Here is a 25,182-nt window from a genome sequence, read left to right as displayed (position 1 = left end):
AGGGTAGCAAGTTTTCTCTTTTAAGGTATGTATACCTTCTCTTACACCTGTGCTACCAGAGCTTCCTGAGAACCAGTACTAATGGCTGTCATGGAGGACTGGCTAGTAGTGTGGTGGGGAAATGGGACCCCTGAGGCTGAAGGGTCTGGTTTCAAGCCCCAGATCTGCCTCTTACTAAGTTGTATAATGTCATGTATATGCTCATAATGTAATCACCTTTAAAAAGTTCTCTGGTCTGGTGAAGAAAGAGTGCCATTTGGGTAGACATCATCCATCTGGTGGTCAGCACTGGCCAGTAGTCAATGGCCAGGAAGTGTTAAGCTTACCTTGCTTCATTCTCATGAAATACTAATAAAACTGGGCACACTTCTTTAAAAAAATATATATATATACTTTCAATTATAATAATGTCCACAATTTATTTTTAGCCTTTCAGTGCCTCAGTTTCCCCTCTGTTTCTATCTGCTTTTGATGAGGAGGTATAGGAGAATACATGAATTTGAGTCACAAATATGCCTGCATATTTGCTCTCACTGTTAGACCTTCTTCCTCTTAAACCCCACTCCCTGTCTAGAGGCCTTTAGTCATCTCAGAACCCCAGCTCTCTTGGGAACCCTCTAGCTCCTGGCTCCAGCTCTGCACACCTCTGCTGAGCTTTCTCATCTGTAAGCAGAGGCAGTTGAGTGGCTTGAATGTCCCAGCCCGTCCCAGCAGCTCATGTCTATGGTGCCATGCTGCTGGCCTCCCTCTCTGCAGTCTATCCCATCACCACCAAGCTTACCCTCTCCCTGGCCTCTCTCTGAGCTCTGCTTTCTCAAGACAGCAGTGGGTTCCTCTCTACCAGCTCAGTGTATTATAAAAGAGAACCTCTTCCCTCAAACTTCATCATGGTCTTGTTTATTTTAATTGTATTTTTCACTTTTTAGATTCTTTGATTATCTTAAAAGGCAAGAAGGAGGTCTCTGACTGTTTGTTCCCAGTTGGCCTGGGGGCTTCTTTCTTGTGCTGACAGCAGACCTTCCCCTCAACAACCTACTCCCACCCCAACCTCCAAAGTCTAGCTGTTTGATAACAAAAAACTGACCAATCCAGAAGACTCACATATCTTTCCACACTCCTGCCCTATGTATATAGAGTTGCCTTTTGTGGCAAAGCAACTGAAGTAGTGCGAGGAGTCTACATTTGGGGTGTTTTTTTATGTTGTCATCACCTGTTCTCTGTTTGGGACACCTGATCATGACCTGCTCTCTCTTTTCTTTTTTGAAAGGTCAAACATTTATTGAGCTTCCACTACAATTAGTTGTGAAATAACAGTGGCCATTTTTAAGTGAAAATAGCTGGCTCTCTTTTTTTTTATATAGTTTTATTCAGACAATTAATTTTAACAGAGTGACATTGGTCAAAAAGAACACATAGATTTAGAGAAAATATCTCCAGATTATTTTGACATTTGATTATGTTGTATACCCATCACCCAAAGTCAAATCATCCTTTGTCACCCTTCATTTGGTTTTCTTTATGCCACTCCCCTCCCACCACCCCCTCACTCTCCTTCCTTCCCCTGGTAACCACTGCACTCTTATCTATGTCCATGAGTCTCAATTTTGTGTCCCACCTATGTATGGAATCATACAGTTCTTAGTTTTTTCTGATTTACTTATTTCACTCAGTATAATGTTATTAAGATCCATCCACATTGTCGTAAATGATCCTATGTCATCATTTCTTATGGCTGAGTAGTATTCCATAGTATATATGTAACCTCATCTTCTATTGAAGGGCTTTTTGGTTGTTTCCATGTCTTGGCCACTGTAAACAATACTGCAATGAACATGGGGCTGCATGTGTCTTTACGTACCAATGATATTGAGTTTTGTGGGTATATACCCAGTAGAGAGATTGCTGGGTCATATGGTAGTTAGGAACCACCATACTTTCTTCCATAATGGTTGTACTACTTTACATTCCCACTAACGGTGGATGAGGGTTCCTTTTTCTCCACAGCCTCTCCAACACTTGTTTCCTGTCTTGTTGATAATTGCTGGTCTAACAGGTGTGAGGTGGTATCTCATTGTAGTTTTGATTTGCATTTCTCTAATAGCTAATGAAGATGAGCGTCTTTTCATATATCTGTTGGCCATTTGTATTTCTTCCTAGGAGAAGTGTCTGTTCATGTCCTCTTCCCATTTTTTTTTATTGGATTGTTTGCTTGTTTGTTGCTGAGTTTTGTGAGTTCTTTTGTGAGTTCTTAGATATTAGGCACTTATCTGTGCTCTTGTTTGAAAATATCTCTTACTTAGTTGGCCATCTGTTTGTTTTGTTGTCAATTTCTCTTGCTGTGCAGAAGCTTTTTAGTCTGATGTAGTCCCATTCATTTATCTTTGCCTTCACTTCCCTTGCCTTTGGAGTCAAATTCATAAAATGTTCTCTATGGCCAAGATGACCTGCTTTCTTGATGGGACCTTTGGGGACACTTGATCATAACAGGGCCTTCGCCAGTGGTTCTCAAAAAACAAGCAGCAGCAACACCTGAAGGACTTACTAAAACACAGTTCTGGACCCTGTCAGAGTTCCTGACTCAGTGGTGGTGGTTGTGGTGGGGCAGGGCAAGGACTTGTAGTTCTTTCTTTCTTCTTTAAAATTTTTTTAAATTTTAGTTAGAAAATTAACTTGAACACCATAGGTTTCAGGTAAACATTTCTACAAAATTTGAACTGTTGATTATATTTTATATCCATCACCCAAAGTCAAATCATTTTTTATCACTTTATATTTGTTCCTCTTTATACCCTTCCCCATATCCCCTCCCCTACACCCTTTTCCCCTTGGTAACCACTTCACTTTTATCTATGTCCATGAGCTTCAGTTTTATATCCTTCAGTTTTATATTCCTATGTGTGAAATCATACAATTCTTAACTTTTTCTGATTTACTTATTTCACTCAGTATAACATTCTCAAGATCCATCCATGTTGTCATAAATATCACTATGTCATCATTTCTTATGGCTGAGTAGTATTCCATTGTATATATGTACCACATTGTTTTTATCCAGGCCTCTATTGAAGGACACTTTGGTTATTTTCATGTTTTGGCCACTGTGAATAATACTGTGATGAAAATGGGGGTACATGTGTCTTTACATATAAATGTTTCTGAGTTTTGGGGGTAGATACCCAGTAGAGGGATTGCTGGGTCATATGGTAGTTCTATTTTTAATTTTTTGAGGAACCACCATACTTTCTTCCATAAGGGTTGTACTAATGCATTCCCAATAAGTTCTAAGTTCATGCTATGATGCTGGTCTGGGAACCCCACTTTGAGAACCACTTTCTTAGACATAAGATGAATTTTCATGTCCAGTGGTAAACCTACAAGTTATTTCAGAACAAGAGTCTTGGCGGCCATTTCAAAAAAGAATTCACTAAGACATTCTACTGGGTTGGACATGTATGCTAGGTATGCTAGGATTGAGGGGGTGTTAAATAGGATTCTTCTATTTAGTAGATGGAGAAGTAGGCACAGCAGGAACAAGTGAGTCTATTAGTGTCTGAAACTTGACCTCAGTCTAATACTAATTTTATTCTCTGCCTATAAAGGAGTATTGTTTAAAGGAAGAGAGCAGCAAGAAGATGAAGCAAGTATGGAAATTTCTGTAGCTAGCTCATGGGCAAACCCAGTGGGGCCACAAAAAAAACCAGTTGTTGGTTCTTTAGCATCTCAGAGTCCCTGCTGCAGTGGTTCTCAGCCCTGGCTGAGTATTAGAATCACCTGGGGAGCTTTTGAAACTCCCTATATCTGAGACCAATTACATCAAGAACTTGGGGGTTGGAGCCCAGGCATCAGTCGCTTTGAAAGCTTCCTAGCCAATTCCAATGTATTATCAATACTCAGTCCACCTTCCTGTTCCACATCTTACCCTCCTCCCTGCCCCATCCTTTATAAACTAATCAGAGCCTTACTGTCCTTTCATGTTTTTTAAAATTTTTAAAAAAAGAAAGAGAGAAGGAAAGAGAGAGAGAGAGAGAGAAGGGGGGAGGAGCGGGAGGAGCAGGAAGCATCAACTCCCATATGTGCCTTGACCAGGCAAGCCCAGGGTTTTGAACTGGCGACCTCAGCATTTCCAGGTCGACACTTTATCCACTGTGCCACCACAGGTCAGGCTTACTGTCCTTTCAAAACCTGTGTTCTGAACCTGTTGTTTATGCGATGATTCTCATTGACTACGTGGGCATTTGACTCACCAGTAGCACAATCAGGAAGGAAATCTGAGAGTCTGTGTTACACTCCTTTTAAGCATTTCTGGCTTAGTTAAGAAACTCTTTCATTTTAAGCACAATTTCCTAAATCAGGAGGCAAGATTGCGGCACTTGATTTTAGAGCATAGAGTCAGGTTTAAAACCTGGATATTACCTTGCTCCTTGACTTAGGAACATAACTTTATGTTTCCAGATACTAGTGTCATTCATCAGAAGAAAAGGATGGATTAGAGAGCAGGATTCTTTTTCATTTTTAAAATCTCTGGGAAATATTCATACAATTCAAATTTTTCAAGACATGTCATGAAGAAATTTAAGAATACCTGGCCTTGATTGGGGATTGCAAACCTGAGTGCACACAGGGTCCACACAGCGTGTCAGCCTGTGAGGCTGTGAGCGAGGAGGCCTTGATGGGGATTGCAAACCTGAGTGCACGCAGGGCCACACAGCGTGTCAGCCTGTGAGGCTGTGAGCGAGGAGGCCTGTGGCCAACTGGAGTGCGCATGTCCCTCGGAAAAGACATTCAATAAAAAAAATCACACCATCTCTTTGGCTGAGTGATGCGTTTTTCCAAGCTGGGTTGGCCTGTGAGTCCCAGTTTGTTAGCTTTGACAACTTGTGACAATTTGATCCTAGAACCTGAATTTGAAGAAATGAGGATCAAGTCCCTGCCCCACCACTTCTATTTGCATTTCCTTAGAGGAGTTATTTAACTTGTGTAAATTTCAATGTCTTACTCTCTAAAACAAAAAATAACAGTATGTAGTTTAAAAAATACTGGGGAAATTAGAAGAAACAATACATTTTCAAACTTTACCTGCTTACTGTGGATGTTCAGTAGGTGTTAGCTATCATCCCTATCTTCAATATCATAATTGCCATCATCCTGGTCACTACCATCATCATCAGATCATGAGGTTCTAACAGCAAAATTTCAGACACTGCTATGAGAGCAGGGCACAGGGTTTAACACTGGCTCTCACTCCATGTGCCTACTTTATGTAAGAATAAGCCAATCCTAATGAGCAGTGCTTTCAGATCTCCTGGGTGTCTTATTAACATACAGATGATTCTGACTCCCTAGATCTGAGGTGGAGCCTAAGAGTTCTCATGAGGGATGTCCATGCTACTGGCCATGAACCACACTTTGAGTAGCAAGGTTTCAGAATATTCAGGGTGAGGTTATCTTATTTGGGAGCAAGGAAGATGTTAATGCAAGGTTTCTGTATGAATCCTAAATTTCCTAGCACTAATATTCACCGAAATATTTCTTAAATGTCTGTGATAGGCAGAATTCATTTAATTTTTAATTTTTAATTTTTAAAGTGAGAGGAAGGAAGATAGACAGACTCCCACATGCACTCTAACCAGGGTCCACCTGGCAACCCCCATCTGGGGCTGATGCTCTGCCCATCTGGGGCCGCTTGCAACAGAGCTATTTTTAACATCTGAAACAGAGACTCAACAGAGCCATACTCACAGCCCAGGACTGACGTACCTGAATCAATTGAGCCATGGCTGTGGGAGGGGAAGAGAGAGAGAGAGAGAGAGAGAGAGAGAGAGATAGATAGATAAGGGAGCGGGAGGGGGGAGAAGCAAATGATTGCCTCTTTTGTCTTCCCTGACCAGAAATTGAACCTGGGACTTCCACATGCCGGGTTGATGCTCTACCACTGAGCCAACCAGCCAGGGCCATGATAGGCAGAATTCTAACAGGACCTCCACTAATCCATGACTTTGTTTAAGCCCCTCCACTTGAATAAGCATGGGATATATGAATATAATGGTATGTCATTCTCATGACCAAATAGGATAGGACAAAGGTGAAGGAATTTTGCAGATCTAATTTAGGCCCCCTGTAAGTTGACTTGAAGTTAATAAAAAGGAAGACCATTTGTGTATGTCTGATACAACCTGTCGGCTCTTTAAAGGAAGGCCTAGCAGTCAGAGGGATATGAAGCAGCACCTGGTGTCTTCTACCATGTTGTGGAGAGTGCCTCCAGGCAAGAAATGGTGGCTAGCCTCTAGTGGTTGAGAGTGGCCTCCACTGACAGCTAGCAAGAAAATAGAGACCTCAGTTGTAGAATGACAAAGCTAAATTCTACCAATAGCTGCATGCATGTGGAACAGGCCCCTGAGCTTTGATGTCAGCCTGTGAGTCCCTGAGCAGAAACTTCATCCAAGCTGAGGCCAGCCACCTGACCCACAGCAATTAATGCTGATAGAGGGACGTTGTTTTAAGTCGCTGAGTTTGTGGCCATTTGCTACATAGCAATAGCAAACAAGTATGATGTCCCAGTTCTTCTCTCTGACTGTTGTGCATGGCAGTCCTAGATACACTGCAGTGATAACCTAAAACATCTCAGTACCTTAATACACAGGTGTGTTTGTCTCCTGCTGCATGTTGTCACTGGTCAGCTGCATCTGACAAGGATGGCTCACCATAGCTGTTTGAGACCATTTACAAAAAAGATCTTGTACAGACTATGTTAGACTCACATTATTTTGATACTAATGCTGTGGAGGGAATGTGTTTCACCTATTTAATGGAAGGATAAACAGACATTCAGGGCTAAGAGAGTGGATCCATGGACAGAAGTAGACCTCAGCCTCCTATCAGGATGGCCTGACCATCCTATGTGACCGCTATTGACAAACGAGGGCTCAGGATTCATGGTGGCAGGAGAAGAGGGGGGAGTAGGGCACCAGAAAATAAATGGGTAAGACTGGAAGTGACCTGTGTTCTTCCTGCTTACTTTTCATGGCTATCACTAATCATGTGGCCATGCCCAGCTTTAAGGTTACAGAGAAATGAATGCCTGTGTTTACCCCCAAATAGAGAAGTCTCAGATAACGGTGAACAGGATTATCTCCACCCATCATGTTGCTTGGTAGGTCAGTTGGAGTGGCAGGGGAGCAAGCAGGATTTCAGGTAACCCAGGGTCAGGGAGCTGTTTTTGCCACCTGGGGACAACCTGGCTGGCATCACAAAACTGAAAGAAGCTAGAGAGGACAGGTAGTGCATTCACTCACCAGGGTAGAGCAGAACTTTTCTTTGAGGGAGTTTTGGGTCTAAGGAAGGCCAACAAATCTGGGTTGTCTTTGGCTCAAGACTGGGCTTTCTTGCAACAAGGGACTTATCCACACAGTGTAGATAAAATCAGTTGGGCTTTCTATCTTTGGTGTGTGTGTGTGCTTGATGTCATGACCATGCTTCACATGACGCTGAGGACAGCTGCTGCCTTCTGGGCCCCTCAGAGGTCAAGCCATTCCAGATGGGCACATTTTCCAAAGAGTGGAAGATGATCTTCTAGTATAAAAAGAAAAATGCTGTCTGTTTTAATGATATAACAATTTTGGAAGGAAATATTTATAAAATGTATGTCACATGGTGAAAATTTATACTCACTGCAGGTCAATGCCCCCCAAAATGTACATTTACTAACTCTTCTAATAAGAGTCTCATGTGTCTCCTAAGGCTCATTTTTATCAGGAAAAAGGAAATAAACTTTTCAGTATATGTTATCCCTACCTTGGGCTCAAATCTGCTTCTCTTGGAATGATTCAGTCTCCTGTGGGTAGACGCTTAAGTGTTTCAGACTATCTCACCTCATCATCTAATTCTAGTAGGAAGGTGGTGTCAGAGCATGGGGAAGCTGTGTTCCTAAGGCATGATGGGATGGTGGTTAGTCCTTACCTGCTGGCCTGTGGGTCTTCACTGGCTTTCACGGAGATGTCCCTGGACCTGGCTGTCATGGGTGTCCTGCTCAATTTATTTCAGCAGGAAATACTCACAGTCTGCCCTATCAGCTGAGTCAGAGCAGATGCTATGGCCAACATGGTCCCACTGTGCCTCTCCCTGGCTCCACGGAGATGGGTGCTCTGCATCTTGGCCATGCCATCATTTTTCCCCTGGTTTAGACTGGCTACCTATGCAAGTTATACTCAGAATACTTACCAACCAGCAGGTCACAAACACCAACCAGTCAGAACAGTTGCTGCAGTATTGTTGCTGGACCATCAGAAAAATCGAGGTTAGCAGAGGGTGGAGTGCTCAGGGCTTAAGTAAGTGGTTATTCACCATCTGGGAAGCACATGTTTTCACAATTAGCCACACTGCTCCTTAGGGCCTGAGCATCCTGCAGTTTCAGCTCTAGATCACCTTACTCTGAATCATGCAGTCCCATGTCAGTCCTGATCTCAGCTTGCCTCCCCTTTTCCATGGGAAGCATGGAAGAATATCTGGATCTTTTCCTCACTGGTGAAGAACTGAGGCTAACAGAAAACTAATCTTAGATCCCTCTTCCTACACATGCCACACACCATTATCTCCATCCATTCTTAACAGTCCCATCTTGGCAGTGGCACCTTATTTCCCCACAGTGCGATTCCCTGAGAGGCCCATTGAGAGCAGAGCAAAAATACTTCTGCTCTCAGCTCCTTTTCTACCTTTTGTCTATTGGCTCTCAGGTTTTGAACTCAGAAGAGGGAGCAGAATCATCCCACCTCCTCCTGTGTTTTTCCTCCTTTCACTTTGGAACCCCCAAACCCTTTTCTTCCACTTCCCCTTCCTACCAGGAAGGAACTTTCTCTATGTCATATCCACTTCCTTCCCTCTTTTCTGAGGAGGCCTTTACTATTCTCCTTTCCTGAGGCTACAGTGGCAGAAGCATCGAAGATAGTAAAAGAAAAATACATTAGAAAATAATTACAATGTTATCTTATTGCTTAAGTTATCCACTGTCCATCCTAGAGAAAGAGGGTACTGAACCAAAGTTCAGCTGTCCTTCATGGTTCAGAGGACTCATTATGAACAACCGCTGTTCTGGGCTCTGACACCCACATGGCCTTGTAGGGTACAGTGAGGTGGAAGGCACTGTTGTGTCTGCTCCTAAGGCTCCTCACTGCTGTATTCTTTGCCTCTTGCATCTATCTCATTAGTTTCTCTGTCTCCCCTGTTATTGGTCAATCAGCTGCTACTTCTTTCTGTGTGCTTCTTCCACCAGCCCTCCTTCTTTTTCTCATCTGCTACCTCCAACTTGCTTTTAATCAAGAATGCTGATGACCCACAGCTACAGAACAACTGCCCCTAAAGTTAATGGCTTAAAATAAATGTTTTATTCTAACTCACATATATATTCTGTAGGTCATGACTTTGAGAGAGGCTCAACCATGTGATTTTTCTGCTCCATGGTGTTCCATTGAGTGCTCAGCCAGTCTGTCTAAGATGGCTTTATAGGTGCTTTTGTGTGGTCTCAGGGTAGTTAGACAGTTGACATGGTGGCTGGTTTCCCTCAGCAAGGGACCCAAGGAAAGCAAGTGGATAGCTTTTTCTGACTGAGCTTCTGAGTTCACCCAGCATCACTCTGTTGTTAGACTCGAGTCACAGGCTATCCCACATTCAAGGGAGATTAGCTGGACTCCACCTTTTGATGATGAAGTGCTGCAGTCACATCATGGCATGCCACATATAGGAAGGGAAATATTGCTGTGACATTTTTAGAAAATGCAATAAACCATTCTAAGAAACTACAGCCACGCTTACACAAATAAAGAAAAAGAGACTCCTGAAAGAGGGCTTGAAACTTCTCCTGTGAGTAAAATGCACATGCTTTTGTGCCAGAATTCTGTTGCTATTTTTCAACTGTTAAGATTGTCTTGTCCTTGTTTCTTTTGTCTGGGGTATAGTTTAAATGGGCAAGTTTTGCCATATTCAGGTTACAAGAGATTGACAGCATCACTTGGTTTAAGGGGTGTGCATCTGCTCACAACCTCTCCTGACCCATGCCAGCACAGAGTGTCCAGTTACTAATTAACACTACCCAGAGAGGATCCCAATAAGCTGGAACTCCAGTTCTCAGGAGAACTTAAAACTTGGAGTCCTGGCTCTGCCAGTTGCTGTCTTGGGGACTTAAACAAGTGAGTGGACACAATTTGGTGGTTATCTGATTAAGGTTTCTGACTTGGTGCTTTAGAAATGGAAGCCATGCCCAGGACTGAAGGCTAAGTTCAAATCCAGACTAACTCAGAACTCTAGGGTTTTACACCTTGGTGGTGTAATAGCTCTCAGCAGCCCAATCTTTTCATTTTAGAGATGAAGAAACTGTGACCAAGATTGGGTAAATGTCTTTGTGACTTGCCCAGTGTGTTAGCTAGTTAATAAAGTGAAGATGGGAATCCAGCTTCAACCTTCTGTTCTGTGTGCTTAAAGACACACAGATTATTGGATAATGCATAATGTATATGGGTCGTTGTGAGGTCAGGAAGTAGACTTCCCTCCTTTTAATCAAGTAGTCAGCTAGCTAATTGTAGAAACCCTTTTGATGAAGAAGATGGCTAAAAGAAAAGAAGATGAGGAGTATAGTACTTTTCAGCAGGAATGGACAGAGGAATTCACTATTGTGGAGAGAGCAGGTTCTGCAGTGTGTCTAATATGCAATGATAAAATTGCATCGATGAGGCCTGACCTGTGGTGGCACAGTGGATGGGGCGTCGACTTGGAAATGCTGAGGTCGCCGGTTCACAACCCTGGGCTTGCCTGGTCAAGGCACATGTGGGAGTTGATGCTTCCAGCTCCTCCCCCTTCTCTCTCTCTGTCTCTCCCTCTCCTCTCTAAAATGAATAAATTAAAAAAAAATTGCATCGATGAAACGATCAAATATAAAGCGGCATTTCGACACACACCACAATGATGTCAGTCTGAATGAAAGCATTAGAATTACGTAGTAGGCATTGGATGTGTGCATATGTGTGTCTGTGTGTGTGTTTATGATTGTGTTTCCATGTTAAACATCCTTCTATAATATAGATATGCACATAGGCTCATTGATTCCATTAGGTAAGGTTGAACTCCTTTCTAATATAATAGCTGATGTTAGGTAAGTTATTGACTATGATACCAGAAAGTTCTTGGGCTTTGTGATGGACTCTCAACAAGTGTTAGTCAAAATGCAGTAGAAACTCTGACTTCTCACTTGAGGTCTGCAAACTGTGTGGTCTTGAGTAAGTTAACTCCCTGAGTTTGGGGGCTTGCTCTGTAAAATGCTGACGGGAGGCAATCACATGTTGAGTGCTTTCTCTTTGCCAACTCTGTTGACCTATTTATAAATCACATGCCATCTAACCATCCTGTGATGGGTGTCAGGCCACTGCCATTCATAGATTAACATACTGAGCCTCACAGAGGCAACATGATCTGCCTGCTGGCACCAAACCATCAGCTGTCACGGAGGACAGGCAGGACTCTTCCTACCTTCCTCTGTCAGATTGTAAAGTCCATTTAGCTTTCCATAGTGCAACCCTGTATAGACGCTCTAAGTCTCAGTACTACTGAAAGATGTAGACTTCTTCTGACCTGCCCTTAGGGTGGAATATGTCCAATGAGTACAGCTTAGGGGGAGGCAAATTTGTATTTCAAAATGACAGAGAAGTTTCTGATCATGAGTGCTTCTTAAGACTTGGAAATGTCCATCTTAAAGGGGTACTTTGTCCAGCTATGGAGGATGCTGGTTTAAGAAGATTGTTTGAGCAAGTTGCTAAGTTTAATGGCTTCTGGAGTCTCCTCCAGCTCCAGGTTCTGATGGTTCTACAAAGCAGAGAATGAATATTAAGACTGAGAATTGTATAGACTCGGGCTTACATCTGACTTTGTCATTCCATTAACTCTGTGGCTTTGATGAAGTTACTTAATGTATCTGAGTCTATTTTCATGTTTATAATGGATATGATGTGCTCTACCATACCATAAGTTCTGCCCTCTGTAGTTGTTCCAAGCAGTGTAACCTACTTTTGCACTAATGTCAGGCTGGGAGAATTTGAAGCTTGGTGGATTTGTATTGTGAGGGCTGAGGGCATCATACTGTAGTTAGAAATTTCATATTAGTCATTTTGAGAAGGATGGCAACTGCTCTGGGCTAATAAGGTGGTCTTGTCAAGAGTTAGCTTGGGGAGAACCCGATAGAAGAGGAAATTAAGGAAATGTCTTTGGTTGATGATCCAGCCCAGTGGGGGCTCAATGGCTAGGTCTAGTGAGAACACAGTAGGTCAGGGGTCGGGAACCTATGGCTCACAAGCCAGATGGCTGCATCTGGCTCACAGACAAATGTTTAATAAAAAAAATAATAATGTTAAAAATATAAAACATTCTCATGTATTACAATCCATTTATTTCCTACTGCTCATGTACATGGTTGCAGGTGGCTGGAGCCAATCACAGCTGTCCTTTGGGACAACACCAAATTTTTATTGTATAATGCATAATGTATACGGGTTGTTGTGAGGTCAGGAAGTAGACTTCCCTCCTTTTAATCAAGTAGTCAGCTAGCTAATTGTAGAAACCCTTTTGATGAAGAAGATGGCTAAAAGAAAAGAAGATGAGGAGTATAGTACTTTTCAGCAGGAATGGACAGAGGAATTCGCCTTTGTGGAGAGAGCAGGTTCTGCAGTGTATCTAATATGCAATGATAAAATTGCATTGATGAAATGGTCAAATATAAAGCAGCATTTCGACACATGCCATATTACATTTGCATCAAAATATCCAGTGGGGGACAGCAGGAAGAAAGCATGTCAAGAGCTACTGTGCAGAGTGCAAGCTAGTCAGCAGCAACTCCATGTTTGGACCCAATAAAGTGATTGAAATTCGGCTAGCTTTGCTGGTGCTTTAGCAATTGTGAGAAATGGAAAGCCATTCACAGATGGGGAGTATGCCAAAACATTCATGCTTGATGTTGCCAGTGACTTTCGGATAAAGACAAGATAATCAAATGAATAAAAGATATGCCTCTGTCAGCAAGAACTGTTCACGATCATACCATCATGATAGCAAATCAAATTGAGGCAACACAAGTGAAGGACATAAATGCAGCACCATTCTTTTCTCTCGCTTTGGATGAGTCAACAGACATAAGCCATTTATCCCAGTTCAGCGTGATTGCAAGGTATGCTGTCAGTGACACACTATGTGAGGAAAGTCTTGCTGTTTTGCCTATGAAAGAGACAACAAAAGGGGAGGATTTATTCAAGTCTTTCACTGAGTTCACTAAAGAAAAAATCTACCAATGGATAAACTTATTTTGGTGTGTACTGATGGTGCTTTATGCATGGTGGGAAAAAACAGAGGATTTGTATTGCATCTTCGTGAACATGAAAAGAGACCCATCCTAAGTTTTCACTGCATCCTACATCAGGAGGCGCTTTGTGCTCAGATATGTAGTAAGCAGCTTGGTGAGGTGATGTTGCTGGTCATTTGGGTGGTCAACTTTATTGTTGCCCAAGCTTTAAATGATCGCATTTTAAAACACTACTGGATGAAGTTGGGAATAATTATCCTGGTCTGCTTCTGCACAGCAATGTGCATTGGTTGTCAAGAGGGAAGGTGCTCAGCCGTTTCGCGGTTTGTCTGAGCGAAATCCAGACTTTTCTTGAAATGAAAAATGTCGAGCATTCTGAGTTAGTTAATACTGAGTGGCTCCTGAAGTTCTACTATCTCGTGGACATGACTGAACATCTGAACCAGCTCAATGTGAAAATGCAAGGCATTGGAAATACAGTCTTATCCCTTCAACAAGTAGTGTTTGCATTTGAAAACAAGCTGGAACTCTTCATAGCCAACATTGAAACAGATCGTTTACTACACTTTGAAAAACTGGGAGAGTTTAAAGATGCATGCACAGCAAGTGACTCTGCTCAACATCTTGATCTCCAGCAGCTAGTGGGCTTCACATCTAATCTCCTGCAGTCATTCAAAGTGCGCTTTGGAGAATTTTGTGAGCGCACTCGTCTTTTTAAGTTCATCACTCATCCACATGAGTGTGCCGACCTGAGTTACATCCCTTGTGTCTCTGTCAGAGATTTTGATCTATAAGCTGCTGACTTGAAGGCCTCAGACATGTGGGTGAATAAGTTCAAGTCACTGAATGAAGATTTGGAAAGACTTGCATAACAGCAAGCAGAGTTGGCGAGCAAACACAAGTGGGGAGAAATGAAAAAACTTCAACCTGTGGACCAGCTGATTGTCAAAACTTGGAATGCGCTTCCTGTCACATACCACACACTGCAGCATTTGAGTATTGCTGTACTGGCAATGTTTGGCTCTATGTATGCATGTGAGCAGTCTTTCTCACATATAAAGAACGTTAAGACCAATCTACAATATCATTTAACGGATGGAAGTCTCAACGCCTGCATGAAGCTTAACCTCACCACGTATCAACCAGACTATAAAGCCATCAGCAAAACCATGCAGCACCAGAAGTCGCATTAATGGTAAGAAGTACTTTATTCATCATTGGTTAGCAACAGCATAACAACGTTATTAAATAGAATTCAGAGACTTATTTACTTTAAAAGTGTTGGTCTTACATAAAATGCACACATTTACTTGTATTTAGTGTTAAACATATTGTATGGCTCTCATGGAGTTACATTTTAAAATATGTGGCGTTCATGGCTCTCTCATCCAAAAAGGTTCCTGACCCCTGCAGTAGGTGAACAGAGGATTTCAATGAGTGGGTAGATTAGTTATTTTCCTAGAACTCTTAGTCAATAGTTTTTAGGGAAAGAGTTGGTCAAGTTCAAAAGATTTGACAAGGATAGTTTTATGGGGATGATTCTTCTTGGCAGAAAATAAAATATGAAGAGAATGTGTAGGCCTTCGTGGAGCCAAGTGTTAACCTATTTAGATTTTTCTCTTTGAGATTAAGCTTAATGAGGCTCAGTGTTTCACTCTGCTGAAAGCTAGTCTTCCTGTGGGGTGGCTTCCAGTAAACAGTTTTCTATCAGATCAGGACCCAACAGCACATCGAGATACTGTCATTATGACATGGCCATGCAAACAGAAACAGTTCCACTGCACGGGTCTAAACTGCCTTAATTTTGTGAGGCCAGAGAGTGGTGGGGATACTAGCTTTTATCTTTTCTAAAGAACAAAATAGTTTATGGACAAACCATTAAGGGTTCTTCTTTGAGCCAGGAGAATTTTCAACAAACACTGCCTCAAACCTGGTTATATATTTCTCTAGGCCTAGGGGATCTTCCCTACCCCCAAACTATCATTCTGTGCTTCCCAGAGACTTAGTTCAAAATACTTTTTATTTTGCTCTACCTCAGCATTTACAAAAATTTTCTGCATTTAATTTTAATGTAAATATATGTCCTCATACCACATGCCTGAAACAACATGTTTGGGATTTTTAGGAATTGATGTTACAAGCTGGAGATGACTAAGCAATATGCCTAAGGCTCAATAGCTGTTTGACTTCAGGACTATTCAAGACTTGCCACCTTGTTTTTGGGTGACTGTATTATATGACTCAGAGTTTTTAGACTCCAGTGCTCAAAAACTTTTAGAAACAAGGTGAAGATAGAAATAAAGAAAAGTTTAATTTTCCGGGTGAATCTCCACCTGTCTGGCTTAGTGTTGTTCTGTCAGCTCTTTCCACTTTATTGCATTCTCTCTCTGCCCTTCAATTCTTCACATATTTTTAGTCATTTTTTATGCCTGGACTTGCTCTTTTCATCCTATGCCTCTGTTTTCTTACACTGAATGTGGTGAAACATGGTTGTTTGATTAAAAAAAAAAGAGTAGAATTGTAACTCAAATACTTGGAATGTGCTGCCCTTAAAATTTTTTTCATCCAGTATGAAAGTCAACTCAGATTCAAGCAGAAATGTAGAATTGTCTGCAATTTAAAGACACATTTAAAGAAAGTAGTTCATGAGAATACTGTTTTGCTGCAAACCTCTGAAAAACAAATTCTTTCTCTTCTGGATCTGCCAAAGACTTACTGTTTCCCACACTGTGGCAATTTGGGTTCCAGCCTTTCTCAGGCGATTTGATTATTAAAAACAATCACTACAATGTGTTTGTGGTTTAACTGTCTGAAGTCACTTCCTGGGAAGGTCACCATAAAGCAGCTATTTTTGCCAAAGTTCACAGAGAGAAACCAAGACAAAAATCTCTTGGCTGGTAGTATGGAGGCTAGGTAGGGGTTGGAGGGAGTGGCTGTTACTTGGGGAAGACAACATTTGAGAGTTTGGCTTTATTGAAATAGGATCCTTGCAGAAATGGCTTTACTAACCCCTGACGAGATATGTGATTTGAGAAGAAGGTGAACATCCTGTTCACACCCATCGCTTGAAAAAGAAAGTGATGAGACTAAATTTCTCTAAGATTCTTCCAGCTCTGTGGTCTGTGAGGCTTCTGCGAGCAACTGCTCCTGAATGTATCCAGCCTGACTTTCTGGTGGAAAAAGAATTTAAAACATAGCTACAAAGCCTCTGATAATCCAAGACTAAGCCTGAACCTGAGTCTTGAGGGAGGGGGTGCTTTTATCCAAGGGGAGGCTGCACAGCTCTTCCTGCCTTTGTGTTGAATTGACTTTTTAGAGTCCATCAAGAAAAACTGTTGAGCATCAAAAAGAGGACCAATTAGAACACAACATCTGACAGTACTTGACTGGGCTTCTTACCACAGGTCCTCTTCATTAACTTTGCAAAGTTAGCACATTGGGGCTAAGTTTGGCTGTGCATAATGGAAAACTGGAACCTACAGAAGAAGGCAGTCTGGGGTGGGGGACAGCCCCACAAAGCCACGATCCTCTCTTGTGGCCTGAGATGGCAGCTATACACAGCCCTTGTCTCCATGCTGAGCTGGCAGAAAGGAAGACTGTGGACACTTTTAAGTAGACTTCCTCAGAGGGTCATACATTTCCACTTACATTTCATTGACCCAAATTGTGTCATGTTGCCACTCCTAGCTGCAGGAAGTATGGAAAATGTAGTCTTCCTGTAGGATGAGGATTTACTTACCATATTTCCCCATGTATAAGACGATCCCAGGTATAAGACACACCTTAATTTTGGGGCCCAGAATTTGAAAAATAATGTATTAATAAAGTTATAGAACTCAAGTTTTATTCATCATAAAATTCATACAACTCCTCATCACTGTCAAAACTCCCATCCATTAGCTTGTCCTCATCTTTGTCTGATGATGAATCACTGTCTTCAACAATGAGCGCAAAAATAAGCATGAAAAGGGAAATGCAAGTAAAAATCTACAACCACTGTATAAGACACACCTAGTTTTTAGACTCCAAATTTTTAAAAAAGAGTATGTCTTATGCATGGGGAAACATGGTCATTAAGAGTCTGGTGGTTCTATTATTGGGGAAGCAGGGAGGACAGATATTGGAAAAGAAAACTAGCAGCATCTGTCACAGAAACCAAATTTTTGAAGAGTAAGGGCTGTGGAATCACTAGCCCTGGGTTTAAACTTCACCCCCTATTTACTAGCTGTAAGATACTAGCCAAGATACTTAACCTTTTTAAAATATTCAGATCATGAGGATAAAATAAAGGAGCAAATGCTTAGTGTTTAGCATGACTGTCATTATTACACTAGTCCCTGTATCAATATGTTTGACTTCATTCATATTAGGATAGGTAGTACTGGTTATGCCTGTTATATGTAATGCTTACTTCTCTTTATCAGAAAACTAGTGAGTCTGGCTGAGACCAGTACACTTGGGAAGATGATAAGCTGATGGGTGTCCAAAAGGGACAAAGGAACGTGGTCAGTGTTGACGTAATGTTTTTGCTACCCAAGTGTAATTAGAAATAAAGTTATGGGAATATTTGTGTTTCAGAAACATTTGGAGGATAGGACCATGCAGAAGTAGGAAGACATTCGGGAGACAGCCCTGGGGCAGACATCCAGCTAAGGAGAAAATCTCACTGCCCCTCCCTGACTCCTCATTGCTAGAGTGGGAGTTCAGAATGCAACTCTGAGACCGTGTCTTCCGGTGGGTCTGACTGGTGAGGGTGGGTTCCTAGAGTGCAAAGATCATTTCCTCAGTTTGACAAACCTGCCCTGGACAGTTAGGAGCCATTTAGTTTACTGTGAGCCATTCAGAATGATACTTGTTCCAGAAACAGAGAACAAGTTAAACTGCTTCAAGGAAATGGGGGAGGAGTGATGGTAAGAATTTTCCCCTTCGGATTTACTCATCATTCCCAACTTTCTAGTAGACTCTCAATACTAAATATTTCCTGGCACCTTCTGGGACTGCACTTTGGGTAGGTCATAAGGGCTGTGAATAAGACTGGGACTCTGTCCCCAAGGCTGTCCCCACTCGTGGGGATCCAGACAAGAACAGGCGTAGTCAATGTGGTCAACTGCTCCCATTTCTTTCTCCTCCTGATGTAACTTTGCAGCTCCTCCAACTAGAGGTGGGGGCATTTCCCTACCCCATTGATGGCAAGTTTGGCCATGTGACTTGCTTTGACTGGTGGAATATGGATAGACAAGAGTGAGTTAGTTTTGAGCAAGGCTGTGAGTGCTTTTGCTCACCTTGCTTGTGTTTCCCATCACATGAGATCACCTCCCAGGAAGACACTGGCCAAAGGATGATGAGAGACATGGAGCTGACTGATGTCATTGGAAGCTTGGAGACAAAACTAACCCAGACTAAACTAGGTCAGCCAGCCTCCAGCTGACCCACAGACGTGTGAGCAAGAATAAATGATTGCTGTTTCAAGCTATTCAGTTTTGCAGTCGTTGGTTAGCAGTATTGTTGTGACAATAGTTATCCGATACAACATGCAATTGCAGTAGAGTGTGGGAGGGACTACAAGGAAATACAAAAGCATCTGATATTTTGGGGGACATTTGTGGGGAGGAAGAATGCTTCATAAACTTGTATACATTATTCACTTTTGGACCTCATTTTTCTTTTCCCCTGGGATGCTCTACGCCAGAGTTAGCAATGTAAAGATTCCCTTAGCATTTGTCAGAATTGTATGTAAAATAAGAATTAATTCATGAGGATTAATCCTATAAGGACTATAGGAAATGTTCTCTGTCAAGTAAAACCTTCTGATTTGTAGATATTCATTCACTGATTCACTTATTCAGTCATTCCATAAATAAGAGGTAAGGGTATAACTGTGAATAAAATAAAGTAAGCTCCTTGTACACAGAGAACTTACCTTCTAGAGAGAGAAGACATGGTTGGTCATGAATGCCACAGACAGAAATAAAGCAGGAAAGGAAAATATGAAGTGTCAGGGAAGACAGTGGTGCTGTTTTACACAAGAAGGTTGGGGAAGACTTTACCAAGAGTGATGTTTGAACAAAGGCCCGAAAGAGGAGATGACTTACCTGAGAAAAGAGTATCTCTGCCCAAGGGAGAGAGTGCTAAGGCACATTTCAAGAGAGAAAGAGAGAGAGAGACACTCAGAGTGTGAAAATCCCAATCCAAGGCTGTTAGTGAATGCTCTGGGGGTTCGATGTTAGGCATGTTCAGTGAATATAGCTATTGAAGAGCAAATCCCCAAATTAGGAATTTTCTTTTAAAAAAAATCTAGGCAAAAAGGTTTCTATTTTTAGGTGAGGTTTACAGAACCTTCCCCTGGGAACCTCTTCAAGGGCTTCTCACTTTGAGTGTCTGTGGCTCCTGATGACTCCTTTGTCTCCTCCCCTAGGCTGCAGAGTTCTAGACCTATGATCTTCACTTCCTGTGTCCTCTGGAAGTTAGCACAAACAATGTACCTCTTGTACCTGTTAACAGTGGGCATTTCTGCCTTCCCCATTCAGCCTGAGGAACAGACAGGTAAGAAGTGACTCTTTCATCTGGAGAGGACTTGCCTGCAGCTTCTCTGGGGAAAGCCCAGCTGTTTATCTAGGGAAGTTTTGCTGTTATCAAAAAAACAAAGTGTGACTTCCCCGGAGGGGGACGGGGTGTGGGGGAGTGCAAAGTAGGTATAGAGGGTCAAATAAATATATGGGAATGAAAAGGAAGTAGACTTCAGGTGGTAAGCATGCAATTGAGTATACAGATATAAAATTCTAATGTTGAACATCTGAAATTTAAAATTTATATAATGTTGTTAACCACTGTTACTTCAATAAATATAATTTAAAAAGAAGGAAAAAAATGAAAATACAAATCAAAAGTAAAAAAAAAGAAAAATATGAATACTTATGCCTTGGTAAATGACAGCTGCTTCCTCTGCCCCTCTCCTTACATGCTCCTCTGAGCACTCATCATCCTGGTCAAAGAACTGAACCACAGACAAGGTGCTTTTGTCCATGACAAAAGGTGCCTTTGGATTTTAACTACACATCTGACAGGACTAAGCTCTGTTTTATATCTGAACTCAGCTAAGATTTACTTTAATAATAAGGTGTCAACAAATGCAAAATAAAAACAAACATTTTAGTCATTATTATTTTTTGTCACCATGTGAACCAGATTTAATATTTCTCAAGAAATGTATGTAGAAATTGAGAGCAGCCCCCATGTTGCTATTTGGGAGTTTTGCAACCACTGTAATAAGAAGGGCTAATGGGGTCCCCAGGGTCCAGGCCACTTTGTTAGGGAAACACAACTTCTTTGGGTGTGCCTTCAAAGGGAGGGTTAGGACACAAAGCCTGACTGTAGTCTCTCTGTTCTTCAGTGGTTGCAGAAAACTGCCAATTTCGTGGCAAGCATTTTAAAACGATCTTCAAGGTGGAAGGGGAACCTGTGGTCCTGAGGTGTCCTCAGACGTGGTATTGGTTGGGGACCTCTGCCAACCCTCATGTCAGTCTGACATGGCGTAAAAACAATTCTGCTAGGGAAGTCCCAGGGAAAGAAGAGACACGAGCGTGGGTTCAGGATGGTGCTCTCTGGATTTTGCCAGCTGTGCAGGGAGACTCTGGCACCTATATCTGCACTATCAGGTAAGCCCGCTGAAATGAGAGAGGGGTATGGGCTCTTTGAAGAAGGACTCTTGCACGATTCTTCAGTAATGACCAGGACTTCAAACTCTAGTGTACAGGTGAGAATCCACCTTATGTCTTCTTCACTGTTCTTGAAATGCCTCTTATGCACGAACCTTTCCCCAGATGTCTTCATGGCTCTGTCTCCCATCATTTAAGTCTTTGCCCAAATGTCACCTCTTTAGCCACCTTATCTAAAACAGCAGTCTGGTCACACCCTCATCTTACCCTACCATTATTTTTTAAAAATAATTTTATTTATAAAATGGAATTTAATGGATTGACATTGATCAATAAGAGTACATAGGGTTCATAGGGTTCAAATGCATATTTCTATAGCATTTAATGGTTGATTATGTTGTGTACCCATCACCAGAAGTCAAATCATTTTCTGTCACCCCATATATTTGTTCCTCTTTACTTCCTCCCTACAACCCATGCCTCCCCAACCCTCTCCCCCTGGTAACCACTTCACTTTTATCTATGTCCTTGAGTCTCAGTTTTATATTCCATCTATGTGTGAAATCATATAGTTCTTAGCTTTTTCTTTTCCTTTCTTTTTTTGTGACAGAGACAGAGAGAGGGACAGATAGGGACAAACAGACAGGAAGGGAGAGAGATGAGAAGCATCAATTCTTGGTTGTGGCACCTTGGTTGTTCAGTGATTGCTTTCTCATATGTGCCTTGACCGGGGGGGGGGGGGGCTACAGCAGACTGTGTGACTCCTCACTCGAGTCAGCGACCTTGGGTCCAAGCTGGTGAGCCTTGCTTAAACCAGAAAAGCCCACGCTCAAGCTGGCGACCTCAGGGTTTCGAACCTGGGTCTTCTGCGTTCCAGTCCAATGCTCTATCCACTGCGCCACTGCCTGGTCAAGCAGTTTTTTCTGATTTACTTATTTCACTCAGTATAATGTTCTCAAGGTCCATCCATGTTGTTGTAAATGGCAATATGTCATCATTTCTTATGGATGAGTAGTATTCCATTATATATATGTACCATATCTCTTTTATCCAATTCTCTATTGAGGGACACTTTGGTTGTTTCCATGCCTTGGCCACCATGAATAATGCTGTGATGAATAAGGAGGTGCATGTGTCTTTATGTACCAATTGTTTTCAGATTTCTTGGGTAGATATTCAGTAGAGAGATTGTTGGGTCATATAGTAGTTCTATTCTTAATTCTTTGAGGAACCACCATACTTTCTTTCATAATGATTGTACTAATTTGCATTCCCACCAGCAGTAAATAAGGTGTTTTTTTTTTCCTCCACAGCCTCTCCAACACTTGTTATTACCTGTCTTGTTGATAATAGCCAACCTAACAGGTGTGAGGTAGTATCTCATTGTAGTTTTTTTTTTTTTTTTTTTTTTCTGAAGCTGGAAACAGGGAGAGATAGTCAGACAGACTCCCGCATGCGCCCGACCGGGATCCACCCGGCACGCCCACCAGGGGCGACGCTCTGCCCACCAGGGGGCGATGCTCTGCTCATCCTGGGCATCGCCATGTTGCGACCAGAGCCACTCTAGCGCCTGAGGCAGAGGCCAAGGAGCCATCCCCAGCGCCCGGGCCATCTTTGCTCCAATGGAGCCTTGGCTGCGGGAGGGGAAGAGAGAGACAGAGAGGAAGGCGCGGCGGAGGGGTGGAGAAGCAAATGGGCGCTTCTCCTGTGTGCCCTGGCCGGGAATCGAACCCGGGTCCTCCGCACGCTAGGCCGACGCTCTACCGCTGAGCCAACCGGCCAGGGCTCTCATTATAGTTTTGATTTTCATTTCTCTAATAGCTAATGAAAGCAAGCATTTTTTCATATATCTGCTGGCCATTTGTATGTCTTCTTGGGAGAAGTGTCTGTTCAGGTCTTCTCCCAGTTTTTTAATTGGGTTGTTTGCTTGTTTGTTGCTCAGCTTTGTGAGTTTCTGATATATTTTGAATATCAACCCCTTATTGGAGCTGTATTTTGTAAATATCACCTCCCATTTGGTTGGCTGCCTTTTTGTTTAATTGTTAGTTTCTTTTGCTGTGCAGAAGCTTTTTAGCTTGATGTAGTCCCATTCATTTAGGTTTGCCTTTACTTTCCTTGCTTTTGGGGTCAAATTTACAAAAATATTTTCTATGACCAAGGTACATAAGTTTAATACCTATGTTTTTTTTTCTTTTTTGAAAGAGACAGAGATACAGAGAAAGGAACAGATAGGAACAGACAGACAGAAAGGGAGAGAGATGAGAATCATCAATTCTTCGTGTGACACCTTAATTGTTCACTGATTGCTTTCTCATATGTGCCTTGACTGGGGGGACACAGCAGAGTGAGCAACCTCTTGCTCAAGCCAGTAACCGTGGGGTTATGTCTATGATCCCATGCTCATGCCAGCGATCCTATGATTTGTTCTATGTAATTTATTGTTTCAGATCTTATATTGAGGTCTTTGATCCATTTTGAATTAATTTTTGTGACTTGGGACAAGGTGTAGTCAAGTTTCATTCTTTTCCATGTGGCTTTCCAATTTTTCCAGCACTATTTATTAAAGAGGCTTTCTTTTTTTCAATGTGTGTTTTTGGTTCCTTTGTCAAAGATTATTTGTTCATATATATGTGGTTTTATTTCTGGGCTCTTGATTTGGTTCTATTGATCTGTATATCTGTTTTTTCTGCCAATACCATGCTGTTTTGATTATCGTGGCTCTGTAGTATAATTTGAAGCCAGGTAGTATGATACTTCCAGTTTCATTTTTCCTCAGGATTAATTGGGCTATTTGTGGTATTTTATGGTTTCATACAAGTTTGGTGACATTTTGTTCTTTTTCTTTAAAAAATAACTTTGGAATTTTAATGGGAATTGAATTAAATTTGTATATTGCTTTGGGTAATATGGCCATTTTAACTATGTTGATTTTTCCAATCCAGGAGCATGAAGTAACTTTCCATTTCTTTGTGTCTTTTTCAATTTCTTTCAATGGTGCTTTGTACTTTTCAGTATATAGGCCCTTCACATCCTTTATTGTTATTCTTAGGTATTTTATTTTATTTTATTTTTTGAAAATATAAAAGGAATTTTTTTCTTTTTAGTTCATTTTTTGAAGTTTCATTGTTGGCATATAGGAAATCTGTAGACTTTTGTATGTTGATTCTGTATCCTGCAACTTCACTGTATTGGTTTATGGTTTTTAACAGTTTTTCAGTGGAGCCTTTGGGGTTTTTTATATATATGATACCTTTACTTCTTCATTACCAATATGGATGCCTTTTATTTCTTTCTCTTACCTGATCAGTTTGGCTAAGACTTTCAATACAATGTTGAATAAGAGTGAAGAGAGTGGGAAACCTTGTCTTGTTCCTGATTTTAAAAGAAAAACCTTCAGTTTTTAACCACTTAGTATGATATTTGCTGATGGTTTGTCATAAATGGTCTTTATTATGTTGTGGTACTTTCCATCTATACCCATTTTGCTGAGTGTTTTAAACATAAATGGATGTTGAGAGAGTCATATGATTTTTGTCCTTTGTTTTGTTGATATAGTATATTACATTGATCAAGTTACATATGTTGAACTATCCTTCTGCTCCTGGAATAAAGCCCACTTTATTGTGGTATATTATTTTTTAAATGTATTATTATATTTGCTAGTATTTTCCTGAGGATTTTTGCATCTGTATTCATTAGAAATATTGGTCTGTAATTTTCTTTTTTATGTTGTCCTTGTCAGATGTTGGTATCAGGGTGATGTTGGCCTCATAAAATGTGTTAGGGAGTATTGCTTTTTCTACTTTTTGGAAGACTTTCAGAAGGCTAGGTACCAAATCTTCTTTGAATATTTGGTAGAATTCACTAATGTAGCCATATGATCCTAGACTTTTATTTTTGGGGAAGTTTTCATAGTTGTTTCTATTTCCTTCCTTCTTATGGGTCTACTTAGGTTTTCTACTTTTTTGTGACTCATTTTAGGAAGATTGTATGTTCTAGAAACTTATCTATTCATCCCTTACAGATAGTTGAATGGCATATAATATTTTGTAGCATTGTAGTATGATCCTTTTTATATCTATGATGTCTTTGGTAATTTCCTCTGTTTAGGTCTTTGACACATTTTGTGTTTAATTTTGCACATGGCATTAGGTAATAGTCCAATTTCATTCTTTTGTATGTGACTATCCAGTTTTC

The 25,182-nt window shown here is 41.3% G+C and overlaps 1 protein-coding gene across 3 annotated transcripts in view; it reads left to right on the top strand.

Moving 5' to 3' along the window:
• Positions 1-25,182, top strand: part of IL1R2 (interleukin 1 receptor type 2) — a 59,817-nt gene that overhangs the window by 5,027 nt on the left and 29,608 nt on the right. For 2 of the 3 annotated variants that reach the window (XM_066267916.1, XM_066267913.1), the window contains exons 2-3: positions 19,746-19,873; positions 20,721-20,985. In XM_066267916.1, coding sequence (XP_066124013.1) covers positions 19,765-19,873; positions 20,721-20,985 — 374 coding nt within the window. In that variant the 5' untranslated portion in view covers positions 19,746-19,764. Of the gene's footprint in view, positions 1-10,151; positions 10,179-19,745; positions 19,874-20,720; positions 20,986-25,182 lie in introns of those variants that run through there. The other variant, XM_066267914.1, reaches the window with a different exon arrangement.

Source organism: Saccopteryx bilineata, chromosome 3 (genome assembly GCF_036850765.1).
Source record: "Saccopteryx bilineata isolate mSacBil1 chromosome 3, mSacBil1_pri_phased_curated, whole genome shotgun sequence".
Lineage (NCBI taxonomy): Eukaryota > Metazoa > Chordata > Mammalia > Chiroptera > Emballonuridae > Saccopteryx > Saccopteryx bilineata.
This window is presented reverse-complemented; position numbering and strand designations above follow the sequence as displayed.